This window comes from Jaculus jaculus, chromosome 5 (assembly GCF_020740685.1).
Source record: "Jaculus jaculus isolate mJacJac1 chromosome 5, mJacJac1.mat.Y.cur, whole genome shotgun sequence".
Lineage (NCBI taxonomy): Eukaryota > Metazoa > Chordata > Mammalia > Rodentia > Dipodidae > Jaculus > Jaculus jaculus.
In genome coordinates, this window is record NC_059106.1 from 105,327,822 (window position 1) to 105,346,035 (window position 18,214).

General features: G+C 42.9%; 1 protein-coding gene across 2 annotated transcripts in view; it reads right to left on the bottom strand.

The window, feature by feature from the left end:
* Positions 1 to 7,129: 7,129 nt before the first annotated feature.
* Myo1f (myosin IF) overlaps positions 7,130 to 18,214 on the bottom strand; it is an 81,433-nt gene continuing 70,348 nt past the window's right edge. For both annotated transcript variants that reach the window (XM_045148926.1, XM_045148927.1), the window contains exons 23-28: positions 11,311 to 11,457; positions 11,029 to 11,177; positions 10,381 to 10,464; positions 9,627 to 9,822; positions 9,372 to 9,541; positions 7,130 to 7,606 (exon numbers count right to left, since the gene is read on the bottom strand). In XM_045148926.1, the coding sequence (XP_045004861.1) occupies positions 7,530 to 7,606; positions 9,372 to 9,541; positions 9,627 to 9,822; positions 10,381 to 10,464; positions 11,029 to 11,177; positions 11,311 to 11,457 (823 nt within the window). In that variant the 3' untranslated portion in view covers positions 7,130 to 7,529. The remainder of the gene's footprint in view (positions 7,607 to 9,371; positions 9,542 to 9,626; positions 9,823 to 10,380; positions 10,465 to 11,028; positions 11,178 to 11,310; positions 11,458 to 18,214) is intronic.

Consider the following 18,214-nt stretch of genomic DNA (forward strand, 5'->3'; position numbering starts at 1 on the left):
CTGGAATTCACTATGTAGTCTCAGGGATCCTCCTATCCTCTGCCTCCCAACCAAGTGCTGGGGTTAAAAGTGTGCGCCACCACGCCAGGCTCCTCTTTTCCTTTTTTGATTGGTTTCCTTTTTCGAGGAATTTAACAGCCACCAAATTTTTTTTTTTTTTTTTTTTTTTTTAAGATAAGTCATGCCAGCCTTAAAGTAGAGGATGACCTTAAACCGGCCTTTAATTAAGCAGAGGATTACCTTCAACCGTGCACCATGCTACATCCTCAATCCCATATTTTTCAAGGCATTCAGTTCTATAGTTAGAACTGGTTTGTTGAAATAGCCCAGAGCATGAAATAAACCGTCATTAGGCTTACTAAATGGGTGAATCCTCTGGCTGGACAAGTATGTTTGCAAGAGGATGAATGTGGAGTCCTACATGTACTGATGTGAATAGATCTATGGTCCCCGAACACTACTGTGTACTAGGAAGTGATCTCTAAGTGCGGGAGACCAGAAGGTAAACAGGAGACATATAATCCCTGCTTTTAGGAGACTTAAACGTCTTTCTTTCTCTTCCTTTCTTCCCTTACTCCCTCCCACTCTTCCTTCCTCCTCTCTCTTTTCTTCCTTCCTTCCTTCTTCCTTCCCTCCCTCCCTCCCTCTTTTCTTCCTTCTTTCTTTCTCATTTATTTATTTATTTATTTGCAAGCAGAGATAGAAGAGAGAGGGAGAATGGGCACGCCAGGGCTTCTAGCCACTGCAAAGAAACTTCAGACACATATGCCACTGTGTGCATCTGGCTTTACATGGATACTGGGGAATTGAACTTGGGTCCTTAGGCTTTGCAGACAAGTGCCTTAAATGCTGAGCCATCTCTCCAGCCAGACTTAAACATCTTAAAATGGGGAAACAATAAAAGCGGAAAACCATCTTAGATCTATTCTGCACAATGAACAAAACAAAAGAAATGTAATAGAGTTACCATATGACCCAGCTATACCAACCCTTGGCATATAACCTAAGAACTCTACTCATTACTACAGAGATATTTACTTATTCATGTTTACTGTGCTTATATTTCATAATATCTAGGAAATGGAGCCATGATAGATGCCCTTCAACTGATGAATGGAAAATAAAGATGTGGTATATTTGCACAATGAGACTTTATTCAGCTGTAAAGAACTGTGAAGAATTATGAAATTTGTAGGAAAATGCATGGATCGGAAAAAGATTATACTAAGTGAGGTAACCTAGGCTCAGAAGGTCAGACACTGTATGTTTTCTCTCATATGTGGATCTTAGCTTCAAATGTAAGGATTTGTATGTAAGTTGGAATAAAACACAGAAGTAGAGACCAGGAAGCTAGAAAGGGCCTATGAGGGAGGGAAGAGAGGAGAGGGCTTAAGGGAAGGATGTAGTAGATATGTAAGTAGAAGGGCAGAATATTGGGGGTGGTGGTGGTGGTAAATGGCCTAAGGGGAAGGGATGGAGGAGAGAAGGGAATAGAAGGAGGGTTAACTAAAATTTAAGATTTATAAATAAGCCATATGGAAATTTTTGCTAGCTAATAATATATATGATTTTTGTTTTTGAATTTTCGAGGTAGGGTCTCACTGTAGCCCAGGCTGAACTGAAATTCACTATGTAGTCTCAAGGTGGCCTCAAACTCACATTGATCCTCCTACCTCGGTCTTCTGAGTGCTGGAATTAAAGGTGTGTATTACCACACCTGGCCAAACTCTCTCTTTTTAAATATATATTGTTGCTGGCCATGGTGGCACACATCTTTAATCCCAGCACTCAGGAAGCAGAGGCAGGAGGATCAATGTGAGTTTGAGGCCACCGTGAGACTACATAGTGAATTTCAGTTCAGCCTGGGCTACAGTGAGACCCTACCTCAAGAAGCCAAAAAAAAAAAAAAAAAAAGTTAGGGCTGAGGTAACTTGTAGAGGTTATTTAATGTTGTGCCCAGAAGCCATAAATTGTTATTAGAAAAATTTCAGGAATGAAATTTCAAAGGGGAAAGTGTGGGGGGGAGGGAGGGAATTACCATGGGATATTTTTTTATAATCATGGAAAATGCTAATAAAAATTTAAAAAATAAAAGAAAAATTTCAGGATCAGGTGTGGGATAACACTCTAAAGCTCAGGGAACATTGCAGAAGAGGTGATGGAAAGAATATAACAGCAAAAGCAAGAGAAGCACTGCTTACAATGCTGTCACCCAGATACAGAGTTGCCTTTGATATCCATGACCTCACAGTGGCTGACACTACCTATGCAGTCCTGCATAATAGAAAGAAAAAAAAGAGGGTATCAAAATAGAAGAGAGACGACTTGGAAAGAAGAGATTCCGTGGAGGGGAATTTGGGAGGGGGGAGAGGAGGATGGTGGTGGGAATAATGATCATGGTATATATGTTTATGGAAGTTGTCAATAGAAAGTTACAAAATGCTGGGTGTGGTGGCACATGCCTTTAATCCCAGCACTTGGGAGAAAGAGGTAGGAGGATTGCTGTGAGTTTGAGAGCAGCCTGGAACTACAGAGTTCCAGGGCAGCCTGGGCTAGAATGAGACCGTACCTGGAAAAAACAAAAATTTACAAAAACATAAATAAAACGAATATGTATTTGGAAAAGGGAAAGAAAGAAAATTAAGGGCTTGGAGGTTAACCATTCTTCCTATGCAAGCTGGGGGACCAGTAATAAGAAAAAGCAGAAGTGCCGGGCATGGTGGTGCACGTCTTTAATCCCAGTACTCAGGAGGCAGCGGTAGGAGAACTGCAGTGAGTTCAAGGCCACCCTGAGACTACATAGTGAATTTCAGGTCAGCCTGTGCTACAGTGAGACCCTGCCTTGAAACCACCGCCCCCCACCAAAAAAAAGAAAGAAAGAGCAGAAGAGTGGGACATCTGATGTTCTCCTTCGGCAGCCATCACAGGTGAGTGTGCCTTGCCACAAGTGAGCACACAGGCACCTCATGGACACATACATGTGTATACAGCACACACAAGCAGAAGCAAAGAGAGAACATGTGATAGGCAGTGTACACACCATATTCTGAGACCACACAGTCCCCGCAGCAGCACCGCAAATACCATCTGTGGTGGTTTGATTCAGGTGTCCCCCATAAACTTAGGTGTTCTGAATGCTAGGTTCCCAGCTGATGGACATTTGGGAATTAATGCCTCCTGGAGGGAGTGTATTGTTGGGGGCGGGCTTATGGGCTTTATAGCCAGTTTCCCCATGCCAGTGTTTGGCACACCCTCCTGTTGCTGTGGTCCATCTTATGTTGGCCAGGGGGTGATGTCCACCTTCTGCTCATGCCATCGTTTTCCCCTGCCATCGTGAAGCTTCCCCTCGAGCCTGTAAGCCAAAATAAAACTCTTTTTCCCAGAAGCTGCTCTTGGTTAGGTGATTTCTACCAGCAATGCAAACCGGACTGCAACACCATCAGATCTAGTCATGGCTCCAGAACTTCATCCTAGGTATCACCCAGAGATGAAGACAGTGGCTGGACCATGTGAGTCAGAAGAGCCTATGCTCCACAGACACCAAGCTGCCTTTTTTCATTCTCTCTCTGTGTGTGTGAGACAGAGAGAGAGAGAGAGACAGAAAGAGAAAGAGAGAGAGGGAGAGAGGGAGGGAGAATGTGGTCCAGCTCTTTGTGTGGGTGCTGGGGAATCAAACTCAGAGCAAACCAAGCCCTATTAGGCCCTTGTGCTTATATGGAAAGCACTCTTACATGCTGAGCCATCTCCCCAGTTGTGTCTTTTTTTTTCCCTTTTTTTTTTAGGAAATAAAAATATTTAAGTGTGGGCTGGAGAGATGGCTTAGCGGTTAAGCGCTTGCCTGTGAAGCCTAAGGACCCCGGTTCGAGGCTCGGTTCCCCAGGTCCCACGTTAGCCAGATGCACAAGGGGGCGCACGTGTCTGGAGTTCGTTTGCAGAGGCTGGAAGCCCTGGCGCGCCCATTCTCTCTCTCTCCCTCTATCTGTCTTTCTCTCTGTGTCTGTTGCTCTCAAATAAATAAATAAATAAATAAAAAATATATTTAAGTGTGTGTGTATGCTTCAAACCAATACTAGATTCATCTTTATTTACATCTGGATTTATATGAGTGCTGGGACATTGAACCGGGTCTTGTAAGCAAGCCTCTTTAACCACTGAGCAAACTCCCCAACCCCTCCTTCTTTCTTTCTTTCTTTCTTTTTTTGGTTTTTTTTTTCAAGGTAGGATTTCGCCCAGACTGACTACTATGTAGTCTCAGAGTGGCCTTGAACTCATGGCACTTCTACCTCTGCCTCCCAAGTGCTTGGATTAAAGTCATGCACCACTATGCCTGGCCCCTCCTTTCTTGATATTGGAGCTGGAGCCCAGAGCTTCCTGAATGCTAGGCAGGCATTCATGATTGAGAAACATTTGAAACCTCTTTCCACATATTCCTCTTCTGAGCCCAAGAACTGCCCAGCCAGCATGGCTCACATAATCCTTCCCTAGTCTGAAATTTACAAGCCTATTATTATTGTTAATTTTAGTGCTGGGCATTGAACCTAGGGCTTTCTCCATGCTAGACAAGTACTCTTACACTGAGCTATATCCCCATCCTATTGACCAATAGGATGGTGAGTTCCAGTTGCATCCTTATGATGTTTTTCCCCCAGCTAAGCGTGGCTTCCTGAGATATGTGCAGAAGTGAGAAGGTGCAGATGGTCTTTGCTGGGCTCCTCACTCCCTCCCATCAGCATCTCCTATAATCCAGGCTGGCCTGGAACTCACTATGTAGTTAAGGATGACCTTGAATTCCTGATTCTCCTGCTTTTACCTCTCAAACACTAAAATCACAGCAGTATGTCACCACACCTGGTTTGGAATCAAACTTAGGGTTTTGTGTGTTCTAGGCAAACACGCAACCCACTGAGCCATATCCATAGCCCCACTGGCAGTCTTTATTTTTGGATCTGTCTTCCCTCATTCTGCAGTGCAGTGGTTACTTTTCCTAGCTGTGTCCCCAATCACAGCTTAGGTCATTGTGTGGTGTTTGACATTAGTAGTGGCTAAGCCTGTCTTTAGCCTTCCTGTATCCTTCAGCAATGCTCACTATTCCGGTAGTTCTCTCACCCTGACCCTAGCAGTCTGGCCCTGTCTCTCCCAGATTGGGTGCTTTCTAAGGGGCTGAGGCCAGTGTGGGGAGGGGTCCAGAATGGAAACTTTTTTTTTGAGGCAGGGTTTTATTCTAGCTCAGGCTTATATAGAACACACTCTGTTACTCAGGCTGTCCTCAAATTTATGAAAATCCTACCTCAGCTTCCCAAGTGCCGGGATTAAAGGCATGAGCTACCAAGTCTGGCTTTTTGTTGTTTTTGCAACAGGTTTCTTGTTTCCCAAACTGGCCTCAAGCTCAATATGTAGCCAAGGCTGAATTTCTTTTTAAATTTTTATTTACTTTGTGTGTGTGTGCACACGCTCGCGTGCATGCCAGTGCCTCCTATAATTGACTAGACACTTGCCCCACTTTTTGCACCTGGTTTACGGGCATGACTTGGAAATCAACCGGGCCAGTAGGCTTTGCAAGTGTCTTTGTCACTGAGCTTTCTTCCGAGCCCCCAAGATTGATTTTGAACACCTGGTTCTCCTGTCTCTACCTCTAAAATGCTGGAATTAAAGGCATGCTCCACTGTGCCAGGATCCAGAATAGAAACTGAATTTTTAGACTCAGGCCATAGCAGTACTTCCCACTGGTTCCAGTTACCTTCATAAGGAGCCACAGAATGTTCAGATACCAGGTGAAGTTAGTGCCTACAAATATCCAAACTGATTCTGAGGGCTGGGGATGTTGCTTAGTGCCTGCTTAGCATGGGTGAAGTTGTGGGTTCAATACCCAAAACTGCATAAAACCAGGTGTGATGGTACACACCTATCATCCCAGCCCTCAGGAGGTAGAAGCAGGAGGATCAGGGGTTGAAGAGTATCCTCAGCTACATATGGACTTTCAGGCCAGCTGGAGATATGTGAGACTGTTACAGACAATCTATTTTTTAAAAAAATATTTTTATTTTTATTTATTTATTTGACAGAGAGAAAGAGGGCGAAGGAGAGGGAGAGAGAGAGAGAATGGGCATGTCAGGGCTCCAGCCACTGCAAATTAACTCCAGACATGTGTGCCCACTTGTGCATCTGGCTTACATGGGTCCTGGGGAATTGAACCTGGGCCCTTTGGCTTTGCAGACAATCACCTTTACTGCCACGCCATCCCTCCAGCCCCACAATCTCTTACAGGCATGGGATGGGGGTCAGGAGCCAAGGTCAGCCTGAAGTATGTGTGACCCTGTCATAGATAACTAATCTCTTAGGGGAGTGAGATAGCAGTCAGGAGCCAAGGGTCACCCAGGATGAGTGGAATTATATAGGTATATCTCTTTCTCAAGGGTCCTCTCAAGTCAGAGATGGACTTGGACTTGAAGGGCTGCAGATTTGAAGTAGACAGTTTGGATCATTTGGGATACAGTGTCTGAAAAGAAAGTGGGATAAATTCAAGATTTGGTTGGGGGGGCATTTATGAATAACAGGCCTGTTCTTTCAAATCTTGGATGAGTGGCTGAACCTCTCTGAGCCTCTATTTTTCCACCTATAAAATGAGGACATTAGCTGAGTGTGGTATCAGGTACATATGGTCCATCTACTCCAGAGTCTGAGGCATGAGGATCACTTGAACCTAGGAATTCTGGACCAGTCTGGGGCCTTAGTAAAGTAAGTGTAAAGTAAAGTGTTCACCTCATAGGCATGAGGACCTGAGTTCCATCTTCAGAGCCCATGTAAAAATGTTAGGCATGGTGTGCCTGTAATCTCAGCTCTAGATTGGTGGAGACAGGCAGATCTTTGAAGTCTACTGGCTAGTCAGTCTAGCCTAATTGGTGGGTTCCAAGCCAATGAGAGACCTTATCTCAAAAAGAGATGAGGATGACACCTGAGGTTGTCTTCTGCACTCCACACAAATGTGCATCCACAAACATACAAACACACACACACACACACACACACACACACACACACACACACATATGCAGGCATGCCACAAGTACATGCAAAAAAAGTCACAACTGGGATCTTTCCTGCTCTCATCTCACAGGGTGTGAGAGCATAGTTCTTAATGTAGGCACTCAGTAATTTATTCCCCACTTTCACCTGGCACATATTTATTGCTTCAATAATGAGAGGAGTAAAGCCATGCTTGTCAAGGCCTCCTAACCACAGACTGTGCCCAGCACTTTGCCTCAGGGAAAGGCATGTTTTCATTTCATATACACAATGCAGCTGGGAGGTAGGTTCTGCAGTAAATCTTGCTTGGCACACAGAGAAACAGACTTGGACAGCAGGGGTGCTGTGGCAGCAACTCCCATACACAGGGCTTCCACTGGCCTAGAAGCAACAGGCCTCAATATTGTGGTCAATGCAGCTGAAGTAAATGAGGCTCTCACTGACAGGGCCTGGCTCCCTGGCAGACAGACAGGCAGGGTAGTTGAAGGGTGAGCCCAAGCCCCCACTTAGATCTTCTCCACGTAGTTTCCTGGGAAAAGCCCCTCTTTGCCATGTAGACGGCCCTTCCACCAACCTGAGGAATCTGTGGGAGAGAAGAAGAACTTGAGGCATTCAGTGTACCCTTGAGAAATCCTGCATGCCCATTTTATGTCTGTTTCATTCATCTAGTATTTTATTTTCTGTGTTTTGCTGAAACAGGGACTCATATAGCTCAGGCTGTTACCAAAATCTACATAGCTAAGACTGGTCTTGAACTCCTGATCCTCCTGCCTCTACCTCCCAAATGCTGGGATTATAGGCATGAGCCACTGTGTGCATTGAGGTACTGGGTATTGGACCCAATGCCAGACAATTGTTCTTCTACTGATCTACATCACTAGCCTTTTGCTCATGTCCCTTTTTATTCTGAGATAGGATCTTGCTAAGTTGCCCATGCTGGCCTTTTTTTTTTTGAGGCAAGATCTCACTGCAGCCCAGGCTCCTATCTCAGCCTCCCAAGTGCTGGGATTAAAGGCTTGCCATGGTGTAGAAGATCACCTTGAATTCCTGATCCTCCTGCCTCTACCTCCCAAGTACTGGAATTACAGGCATGCACAACAAGGGTCGGTTTATGTGGTGCTGGGGATTGAACTCAGGACTTTGTGCATGCTAGGCAAATGCTCTACTGACTGAGCTACATACCCAGTCCATTGTTTCTCTTTTTTTTTAAATGTATATGTATGTGTGTATGTTTGGGTACACCAGAGTCTCTTGCTGCTGCCAAGGAACATCAGATGTTTGAGCCCTCTTTTGTGTCTTTACATGGGTACTGGGGAAATCAAACCTGGGATGACAGGCTTTGCAAGCAAGCACCTATTCACAAGGGATTTGTGACATTGGTTCTATTAGCCATAATTTGACAAGAGAAAAACAAGACTTCAAACAACAACAACAAGAACAACAACAACAGAGTAAAAAGCTGGGTGTGGTGGTGCACATCTCTTATTCTAGTACTCTGGAGGCAGAGGTAGGAGGATTGTCCTGAGTTTGAGGCTACCCTGAGACTACAGAGTGAATTCCAGGTCAGTCTGAGCTAGAGTGGGACCCTACCTTGAAAAACAAACAAACAAAAAATAAAAGACTATATCAGGATGTGGAGGGCTATGCCTGTTATCTGAGTACTCAGGAGGCTAAGGCATGAAGATTGTGAATTTGGGGTTATCTGAGGTTATATATATATATAGCAAGACTGTGTCTCAAAATAAACAGGCTTTGATAGCAGATGTGATGAAATGAGGCCAGAGCTCTTGATTGCTCTACAGGTGGCAAGGACTATCCAGCCAACAACATGAGACAGGGAATTTCTGCTGGGAGTATGTGGTGGTTGCCTCTGTTCTTTTTTCTTTTTCTTTTTCTTTTTCTTTTTCTTTTTCTTTTTCTTTTTCTTTTTCTTTTCTTTTCTTTTCTCTCTCTCTCTCTCTCTGTCTCTCTTGGCATGGGTGTGAGTGTGGGTATGCATGTGCCACAACATGCATGTGGAATTCAGAGGACACCTTTGGGTGTCAGTCCTCACTTTCCAACTTTGTTTGAGGCAGAATCTCCCTGGTTGTTTACCAGGCCTGTAATTTTCTGTGAGATTCTCCTGTCTCTGCCTCCCATCTTGATGTATACATGATAGGATTACAGAGACTTGCTACAGTGTCTGGCTCTACAGGGTCTCTGGGGATTGGAACTCAGATCCTCATGCTTGTACAGAAAGTGCTTTATCCACTGAATTATCTCCCCAGTCCAAGGTCACTGTTGTTCTATGGATGTGAAGGCCATGCAGTAATGGGAGGCTGACTGGTGGTGTAAGTGTTCTAACACACCTTCCATGAGGATCTCGATGACCTCATTCACATTGAAGCTTAGCTCATCCACATCTTGGCCTACATACTGGTACAGTGCTCGGCATCTGGGGCCATGTATCCGTGGCTGGGGCTTGGGCCAGCCCACACCGGGCACAGGTCTCTGCCCTACACTTCGCTTCCTGTGCATTCTGCAGAGGACAAGAAGGAGTTTAGCACATCCCTAGGCATTCTCCTACCCCCTACTCACTTCCAGAGACTGCTCCTATTACCTACCCTGCAACACCCTGGTCAGGAACATTGAGGAATTCTGTGTTATGTTCTGAGGCTTGCGGTGCCCTGGGACGTCTACTAGCTCCCAGAGTTGAGGATGGAGGACCCTGGGGAGGCTTCTGGGAACTCCTTCCAGATGTGATGTCCAGGGACAAGGGTCCCCCTCTGGCAGAAGGAGGCACCCCATTTCGGTCCAAGCCTATGATGGAAGCAAAGATGAAGATATTTGTCAGGGAGTAGCTGTATTTGCAGACTTAGCTCGAAGTTTCCAGTCAGAAAGAAGAGACAGTTACCCTTAACACAGTGTGGTCAGGACTAGCTCTAAGGGAGGGGCCCTGGAGATAGGAAGACCTAGAGGGAAGCTTGATAAGGAGATAGTACCCCTTTAGGAGGGCATTTGAGTGTGGGGTGTGGAGGATGAGCAAGCACTCAACTGTGAAAATTTTTGAGACAGTGTAAGCAAAGACTTGAAAGTAAGAATAAATTTTGTTGAATTGGTACAATATAATATAGTTTGCACCATAGGATTATAGAATGGGAGAGGAGGAGAGGTCAGAGCCTAGCTAAAATGAGATCTTAAAGAGCTTTGTACACCCAATTAAACTTAGCTTGTATCTTGTAGAAAATGGGGAGCTACGGTGAATTCTGGATAGAGAAGACAACCACTGTGCTTGTTAAATGCTATGAACAGTAGGTCTGAACTTAGACCCTGGGGTCCATAAGAAGCAAAGGAAGACACTGAGGGGAATGTCCTCACCTCTGGGGAGACCAGGGGCAACCCTGGTGGGGGCCTGGGCTGACCTTCTGGGTCTTCCCTGGGTCATTCCCTTTCTTGTAGGCTCTAGAAGAGGGAAACAAGGTAGAGATGTGTGTAGTGGAGAGACTAGACTAGATCCTTGGCCATGCTTCCAAATCCCTTGCACTCTGTTCCATCCAAGACCACGCCACTTCAGTCTCATCCTTTCTCCCATTTTAGTTGTGGCACAGTGGCTCTACCTAAGAACTGACTCCACCCTCCTGGCCACGCAGCTTACTAACCCTAGTCCTTGTATTATTCCACTCTAGGATAAGTGCTTCCATCTGTTGGCAGCTCTAGGGTTGTTTCTCTGGCTACACCTCTCCACTTTTTCTTTCTTTCTCTTTTGAGGGACTCACTCTAGCTCAGGCTGGCTCGAATTCACAGGGATCTTCCTACCTGAGCCTCCAGAGTGCTGGGACTCTAGGCATGAAGGTTTAGTTTCTTTGGTCATTTCTCTAAGGTCCTGCCCTCCATTTATCTTTGGACCCTGCTCCTGCATAGCCCTGTTCACTTTTGACCAACTTCACTGGCTCAGTCCCCTGTAGCTTTAACTGGTTCTCATTAGCTCCGCCCACTACAGGACACGCTCCATCCATGTATACTCACTAGAGCTCTTGGGCAGCCCATCCCCCACGCTGACCGTGAGCACCCGGCCACCAGCCTTGAGCACAGCCACATCTCTGGAGCCACGGGTGAAGGTGACACTACGTGTGCTGCCTCCACCCCAGCCTTCCTTCTTCACCCTGAACTGTAGTCTGGGGGCGAGAGGAAGGAGCTTGTGGGTGCCTGCTGTGATCCCTCTTCCCCTACCTTACCCTTAAAGTCTCTGGGGTCCCTGGGATGGAAGGTGGGGCATTGTGCCTAGGCCAGGCTGGGGATGGTGCATACGCATCGCTGAAGGTGAGGGGTAGGGGCCTCCCGGTTGCCTCCTCAAAGCGCTTGCATAAGAGGCTGATGAGTTCAGTCTTAAAGACGCTCTCCAGGAAGCTGTCTGTGGTGTCTTCTTGGAGGATAAAGAAGTCATCCTGTCGTGTGCTGGGGAGACAGGAGGGTGACAGGTGATGGTGGAGAAAGAGCTGACTTGTGGGGTTTCAACAGATAAGGACTCAGGTTTATGTGGGAGGAGAAGACAGGGTAGGTGGTAATTGGAATGGGCAAAATAACATACAGCAAGGGGGACAGAACCTTTTTAATTTTATTTAACATGTACTTATTTTATTTTACTTTTTTTGTTGTATTTTTTTTCCAGGTAGGGTCTCACTTACTCTGTAGTTCCAGGCTGGCCTCAAACTCACATCGTTATCTGCCTGCCTCTGCCTCCCCTGTGCTGGACTAAAGACATGTGTGACCACACACAGCCATTTTTTTAAACATTTTTACTGGCAAAGTTTAGAGGCCCTGGGGATTGAACTTTAGCACATGCTAGGCAAGCACTCTATCACTAAGCTATATTTCACTAGCCCTTTATTGACAATTTTCATATATATGAAAATGTATTTTGTATATAAAATGTATATAAAATATATTTTGGCCATAATCTTCCATTACCTTCTCTTGACCTACTCCCCATCCCTCTTTCACTGAACCTCTTTTTCGTTCCAACTAGACCCTCTTTTACTTTGATGTCTTTTTTTCCCCTTGTAGATGTGTTGTGTGACTCACTGAAGTATTAACCAGAGCATGTGTAATTTACCAGTGGCTTTACCACTAAAGAAAATGTCTAGGAGGTGGGCATGGTGGCCACCCTGAGACTACATGGTGAATTCCAGGTCAGCCTGAGCTAGAGTGAGACCCTGCAGAAAGAAAACAAGAAATAAAATAAAAGAAAGAAGGAAGGAAGGGAGGGAGGGAAGAAAGGCACAAAGGAAGGGAATAGAGCTGGGTATGAAAGCCAGCCACTGTGGTGCATACTTGTAATTCCAGCAGCACTGGGGAGGTGGAAATAAGAGAATTCCTGGGGTTCCCTGACCAGGTAGTCTAGCTGAATTAGGGAGCTCTAGATTCAGAACTAGAATTGAAATCATACCTCAAAAAAGAGCCAGGCGTGGTAGCACACACCTTTAATCCCAGCACTCGGGAGGCAGAGGTAGGAGGATCACCATGAGTTCAAGGCCACCCTGAGACTACATAGTAAATTCCAGGTCAGCCTGAGTTAGAGTGAAACCCTACCTCAAAAAAAGAAAAAAAAAAAAAAAAGGATGGACATGATACAAAATAACACAACAGAAAATGAAAATCAAATACAAATTATAAAAACCTCTCTAGAACCCCTCACCAAGAGAGTTACTCTTGTGGAAGATAGCACCTCTGACCTAGAAGATAAGACAGAAGAAATTTATTGGGAGGCCAAAAACCTTGCTAAATTAAAAAAAAAAAATCAAGTGAACAGAATACAAGGGAACTGTGGGACACTCTAAAATGACCAAATATCTGGATCATGGGTATACCAGAATGAGACGAAACCCAGGACAGAGGCATAGAGATCATATTCAACAAAAGTATTGAAGAGAAATTTCCAAATCTCTCAGAGAGGCCCATCCAGATACACAGAGCACCAAACAGACAGGACTAAAGAAGATACTCTCCAAGACACATCATAGCTAAAACTCTTAACAACAAAAACAAAGACAGAGTGTTAAAATGAGCAAGAGAGAAACAATTCACAACATATAAAGGCAATCCCATCAGAATTACATCAGATTTCTCAATGGAAACCCTGAAAGCCAGAAGGGCCTAGAATGGAACATTTCAAAGTCTGAAAAACTATGGCTTCCAACCCAAGCTAGTTTGCCCAGCAAAAATATCCCTCATAATAGATGATGAAAGAAAAACTTTTCATGAAAGAGTCAATTCTATGATTATGTGAACACAATGCCAAATGTTCAGAAAATACTTGAGGGTATACTCCACATAGAAGAGTCAACAACAAATCTCAAGAGCTAACAAGAAGATCACACTAACCAAAATAGACCAGGCTCAAAATAGTACAACACACAAGAAAGTGCCAAACCCCATAAAATACCTCATCATGGCAGGAATTAATTCAAACCTCATAGTAAATAACCTTAAATATTAATGGACTTCACTCACCCATCAAAAGACACAGGTTATCAGGATGGATAATAAAACTGAGCCCTTCTATCTGCTGTCTTCAAGAAACCCACCTCACCACTAAAGATAGACACCGCCTCAGGGTGAAAGGTGGGAAATAATATTCCAAGCAAATGGAAATAAAAAACAAGTTGATATTTCCATATTAATACCTGATAAAATAGACTTCAGACCAAAAGTAATCAAAAAAGACAAAGAAGGTCACTTCTTACTCATCTGGGGAATGATCCAACATGAGTACATCACAATCATAAATATATATGTGCCACACATAGGGGCACTATAGTTTATAAAACAAAATCTACTCAACAATAAAACAGAAATAAACACCAATGCCATCATAGTTGGAAACTACAATGCTCCACTATCATCAATAGACAGATCATCCAAGCAGAAAATCAACAGAGAAATAATAGAGCTCAACAACATCATAGATCAACTAGACCTAACAGATATCTATAGAATTTTCCACCCCAGCTCTACAGAATACACATTCTTCTCAGCAGCCCATAGAACCTTCTCCAAAATGGATTATATATTATGCAATAATGCTTTGATAAAGTCAGGAGAATTGAAGTAACTTCCAGCAACATGTCAGATCACAATGCTTTAAAGCTAGAAATTAACCAGAGACACATTAATAACTCCACCTGCTCCTGGTGATTAAGTAACATACTTTTAAACAATGAATGGGTCATGAAAGAAATTTAAAAAAGAAATTGTGAAATTCCTAGAGTTGAATGATAATGAAAACACAACCTACCCAAATTTATGGGACACAACAAAAGTACTCTTAAGGGGAAAATTCATAGCCTTAAATGCCTTCATTACAAAGTCAGAGAGATCCCAAATCAATAACTTGACTGTCCACCTAAAGGTGCTGGAAAAACAAGAAGAATCCAACCCAAAGAGCTCCAGATGGAAAGAAATAACCAAGATTAGAGCATAAATTAATGAACTGAAAACTAAGAAAACAATTTAAAAATTTGATAAAAGGAAGAGCTGGTTCTTTGAAAAAAATAAACAAAATTGATAAACCCCTGGCCAAATTGATCAAGCAAAAAAAAAAAAAAATAGAAGCTCAAATTAACAAAATTAGAAGTGAAAAAGGAGATCACAACAGACATCAATGAAATTGGAAGAATCATCCGGGCACACTTCCAAAACCTCTACTCCACAAAATTAAATAATCTGACAGACATGGATGAATTCCTAAACACATACCACCTACAAAAATGACACTCACTCAGAGCAGACTAATCTCCTAAAAAAAAACTATCACATCCATGGAGATTGAAAAGGAAATCAAAAACCTCCCCCAAAAGAAAAGTCCAGGACCAGATGGATTCTCAGTTGAATTCTATCAAACCTTCATTGAAGAACTAAAACCAATTTTTCTCAAACTGTTCTGTATAATGAGAGACCAGGGAATCCTCCCCTACTCCTTTTATGAAGCCAGCACCACCCTAATACCAAAACCAGACAGAGATGCACAAGGAAAGAAAACTATAGGCCTATATTCCTAATGAACTTAGATACAAAGATCCAACAAAATCCTTGCAAACTGAATTCAACAACACATCAAAAGCATTATCCATTTTGATCAAGTAGGCTTCATCCCAGGGATGCAGGGATGGTTTAACACACAGAAATCGGTCAACATACTACACCACATAAATAACCTGAGCCACAAGAACCACATGATCATCTCCATTGATGCAGAGAAGGCCTTTGACAAAATACAACACCACTTCATGATCAAAACACTGGAGAGACTAGGCATGGAGGGTTTATATCTTAACACAATAAAGGCTATATATAAAGCTCCTAAAGCCCAAATAATACTTAATGGGGAAAAACTCAAGGAGTTCCCACTGAGATCAGGAACAAGACAGGGGTGCCCACTCTCACCACTGCTCTTCAACATAGTACTAGAAATACTAGCCCAAGCAATAATATAGGAGAAAGAAATAAAAGGGATTCAAATTGGAAAGGAAGAAGTCAAGTTATCCCTGTTTGCAGATGATGTGATCCTATATATAACTGACCCGAAAGTCTCCATCTCAAAACTTCTAAAGGTGATAAATTCCTTCAGCACGTGGCAGGATACAAAAATCAATGCACAGGGCTGGAGAGATGGCTTAGCGGTTAAGCGCTTGCCTGTGAAGCCTAAGGACCCCGGTTCGAGGCTCGGTTCCCCAGGACCCACGTTAGCCAGATGCACAAGGGGGCGCACGCGTCTGGAGTTCGTTTGCAGTGGCTGGAAGCCCTGGCGTGCCCATTCTCTCTCTCTCCCTCTATCTGTCTTTCTCTCTATGTCTGCCGCTCTCAAATAAATAAATAAAAAATGAAAAAAAATTAAAAAAAACTGATTTCTTTTAAAAAAAAATCAATGCACAAAAATAAGTAGCTTTTTTATATGCAAGGGACAAATACACAGAGAAAGAGATCAGTGAGGCTGTCCCATTTTCTATAGCAACAAAAAAATTAAATACCTTGGAATAATACTAACCAAGGATGTGAAAAGGCTTATATAATGAAAACATAAAAGTACTCAAGAAAGAAATCAAGGAGGACTTGAGAAGATGGAAAGACCTCTCATACTCCTGGATAGGTAGAATTAATATTGTGAAAATGGCAATTCTACCAAAAGCAATATACAGATTTTACACAATACCAATAAAAATACCAGTATCATTCTTCACAGAGATTGAAAAAATGATTTCAAAATTCATATGGAATGGCAGAATGCCATGGATATCCAAACATATTCTCAGGATTAAAAAAAAAACAAAACAAAAAACACCTCTGGTGACATACCAGATCTAAAGCTATATGACAAAGCCATAGTGACAAAAATAGCATGGTACCAGAATAAAAACAGACATATAGACCAATGGAACAGAATTGAAGACCCAGACCTTAGGTCAAGTAACTATAGCTACTTGATTTTTGACAAAGATATCAATAATGTAGACTGGAGAAAAGACAGCATCTTCAACAAATGATGTTGGACAAATTGGATGACCATATGTAGAAAAATGAAATTAGACTCACTAATTTCACCATACACAAAAATCAAGTCCAAATGGATTAAAGACCTCAATATAAGACCTAACACTCTTCAACTAATGGAAGAAAAAATATGAGGAGAAACTCTCCATGATATAGGACTGCTAACAAAACCCCAGTAGTCCAAGAAATAAAACAAGCACTCAGCAGATGGGATCTCATGAAGCTAAAATGCTTTTGCACAAACATACCATAAGCAAAGCCAATATATTGCCCACTGAATGTGAGAAAATCTTTGCTAGCTATATCTATACCACTGACAGAAGCCTAATATTTAGCATATACAGATAGCTAAAAAAAAAACAAACAATAAAAAAAAATCAAACAACCCACTCCAAAAGTGGGGCAGAGAACTAAATAGGGAGTTCTCAGAGGAAGAATTACAAATGGCTACCACACACTTAAGAAAATGTTCAACATTTCTAACCATTAGGGAAATGCAAATGGTAAGCGAGATTCCACCTTACACCAGTAAGGATTGCAAACATTAACAAATCAAATGAGGGCTGGAGGGATTACTTAGTGATTAAGGCATTTGCCTGCAAAACCAAAGGACTCTGGTTCAATTCCCCAGGACCCATGTTAGTCACATGCACAAGGGGCTATGTACATCTGGAGTTTGTTTGCAATGGCTGGAGGCCCTGGCACACCCACTTTTTTTTCTCTCTCTCTCTCCCTCTTTCAAATAAGGAAATAAAATTAAAATATTTTAAAAAATCATATGAAAACAAATGTTGGTGAGGATGTGGGGAAATAGGAACACTCATTCACTGTTGGTGGGAATGTAAGCTGGTACAACCACTATGGAAACCAATATGGAGACTCCTTAAAATGATGAAAATAGAGTTACCAACAGACCCTGTTATTCCCTTACTGGGCATTTAGCCTAAAAGCTCTGCATCTCAGTTCAGAGATATTTGCACAATCATGTTTATATCTGCTCAATTCATAATTGCTAAGAACTGGAATCAACCCAGGTGCCCATCATTGGATGAATGGATAACCAAAATGTGGTATATCTACACAATGGAATTCTACTCAGCAGTGAGAAAAAAATGACACATTGAAATTTGTAGATAAACGGTCGAACTTGGAACAGATCATTCTAAGTGAACTCACACAATCACAAAAAGACAGCCATAGCATGGTCTTACTCATCTGCAGTTGCTAACCTGGATCAGCCTAAGTTGCTGACATACCTGAATAGCATCTTGAGGCTTGGGCAATAGGGAAGGTAGGGCTTGGGGGAAGGGAAAAAGTGGAGGGACACAAAACTGAACCCAAATTGAACTGGTACCATGGAATCCTATATCCTGGAAGTCAGACTAAAAGGTGGAACCCTCAAGAGAACCTTAGGGGGAGCACCTGAATCAAAGGACCCTGGAGATGGTGAGACAAAACCTAACCTCAAATTTCTCCTGTTTCTCTTTCTTCTCTTTATTTTTTCTTTTCCCTTGGTGCCAACCTATGATTCCCTGTACCAGGATGTGGTCTACATCCACAATAATCTGTTGATCAGAGAGACCAACTAGATCTCCCAAGACAAACAAGACAGACTTCTGTCAGAGCACTTGATTACCCACCATAGGTTAATGGTAAGACCCTACTG